Source organism: Zerene cesonia, chromosome 24 (genome assembly GCF_012273895.1).
Source record: "Zerene cesonia ecotype Mississippi chromosome 24, Zerene_cesonia_1.1, whole genome shotgun sequence".
Classification (NCBI taxonomy): domain Eukaryota; kingdom Metazoa; phylum Arthropoda; class Insecta; order Lepidoptera; family Pieridae; genus Zerene; species Zerene cesonia.
The window spans coordinates 1,528,595-1,530,593 of NC_052125.1; the positions used below are offsets into that span (position 1 = coordinate 1,528,595).

At 32.6% G+C, this 1,999-nt stretch overlaps 1 protein-coding gene across 1 annotated transcript; it reads right to left on the reverse strand.

Annotated features, from left to right (window-relative positions):
• Positions 1–228: 228 nt before the first annotated feature.
• On the reverse strand, positions 229–1,999 carry LOC119836344 (chorion class A protein L11-like). Its single transcript, XM_038361645.1, has 2 exons — positions 1,988–1,999; positions 229–627 (listed from the first exon to the last, which is right to left on the reverse strand). The coding sequence occupies exons 1-2, from the start codon at positions 1,997–1,999 to the stop codon at positions 229–231; spliced, it is 411 nt and encodes a 136-aa protein (XP_038217573.1).

Below are 1,999 nucleotides of genomic sequence, written 5' to 3' on the forward strand. Positions count from 1 at the left end.
CTCTACTTTTGAAGATCCCCAGATTATTACCCGTCAGGGATCACCGACTCAGGAAGCATGTTCCAGTTCCTTGCGGTACGAATAAAGAATGTAGAGTCGAACCGCTTAGACCGGGTATATGGAACATGCACATCTTTATTATCATCTTTTGAATAAGTCAATAGGCATAAATATCAAAAATAATTTAATATCATATAAAACAGGATTAAATTATCCGCATCAATATAATCAATAAATAGGGTTGTTCCCACAATTGCTTGCCAGTGTGACCGTGCCACCCGCTGGCACGTTGCCCTCGAACGTGACAAAACCAATCACTGGTACATTGCCAGCAACACCCGTGGAACCACCTACTGGAATTTCCCCAGCCACAGCAATATCACCATAACCAATAGGCGCTACCCCAGATATAGGGAGACCAGCGTATGAAAGGCTATTAGCGTTTGCGTTTAATGCGTTCGTATTAGCAGCTATCGTGTTGCCAGCAATGCCATTGCCAAGCGCTGCTATGCCATTGGCAGCTATATTATTTCCTAATGCCATGTTGTTAGCCAGTAACGCGTTGTTTGCCAGATTGTTCACACTTAGGTTGGTTATACCAGCACCAATTGGTTGGCTGATGACATTCTAGAAATGAAAAAAAAAAATAAATTATATAAATGTGTTGGTTGATTGAAAAGTATTTAAGAAATGTAATAGCAGGGAAGAAAACAAAGAAGAACGTTAAGATTGTAAAAATGCTTAGGTTTGTAATTAGAGATATTCGATTACTCTTTTTTTCAAGATCAAGATAAACAAGTTATCAAGATAACGCCGTGGGTTTTCAACCGATTGATGTGATTCTTTTTTTGATTTATATGAAGTTGTTGTATTTTAAAGTCTCTCTGGACTTCCCTTCCCGGACCTTCGGTGATCATTTTGTAGAAAACAGTTTTCTTTTAAAAGCAACAGCTTATTATGGTCTCATCGAAATTACTTCTACATTTGAAGCAATTATTAAAATATCTTAATAAACTGGATATTTATCTTTAACTATTCACTTCGAAATTCAACCGAATGCTATTGGTCTAAGTTTTAATTAATATACTACCTGAATGAAACAAACGAAGAAACAGACAAACAGAGCTCGGTACATCTTGTGTTATCAAAAAATACTACAATTAAATCTAGCTTTCAGACAATATAAATTCACTTTATATCATTAAATCTCTGCTTGCATAATAAAGACGATAAGGTATTCAAAGATAATCATATTCTTAGTATTTCTGTTATGAAATTTTAATACATACCAACTGTAATATAGTAAATGTTATGTTTTCCTCATAGTATTTAATCGCTTAGTAGTGTTAATTCAAAAACTACATTAAAAATATATTAGTTCAGAGAGCCTACTACAGCATATGGAAGAAGCAGTTCTTTGGCATAATTATTATGTCCATATCATATATTATATGGAAGTAAAATGTAAAATTGTCATTATTTTAAAAGAGCAACTACAAAGTTTCTTGCCGGCTCTTCTGTGTAGAAATTGCTTTCCGAACCGCTGGTAAATGTTAAAACTATGTTATGAAGATTCAAAAGTGCTTTTATAATACGAGTAAAACAACTTAATATACATGAAATTACGTCTTTATTATTAACAATTAAACACTCACTATATTCACAACACAGTACAATATACCATAAATTACTAATTATTATAATAATATAATATATTAATATTGCGGAGTATATAACCACGAAATAACAAAACATCTCGTAATACTAATTGAATAAATAAATGTTTGAGTTTGCGTTTGAGTGTTAAGAAAGGATAAATAATTTTTGATCTTAATTCTCATTTTTAAATTTTTGCACCGATAATACCAAAAATTAAGAAGGTTCTCAAATCAAATTATTTTTTTTATTTTCGGTTAGTAACTCGATAATTTCGTGGGCGTTCAAGGGGTTGACGAGTTTCTTTTTGCGTTTGATAGGAAATTGTTACCTTTTGGTCCAT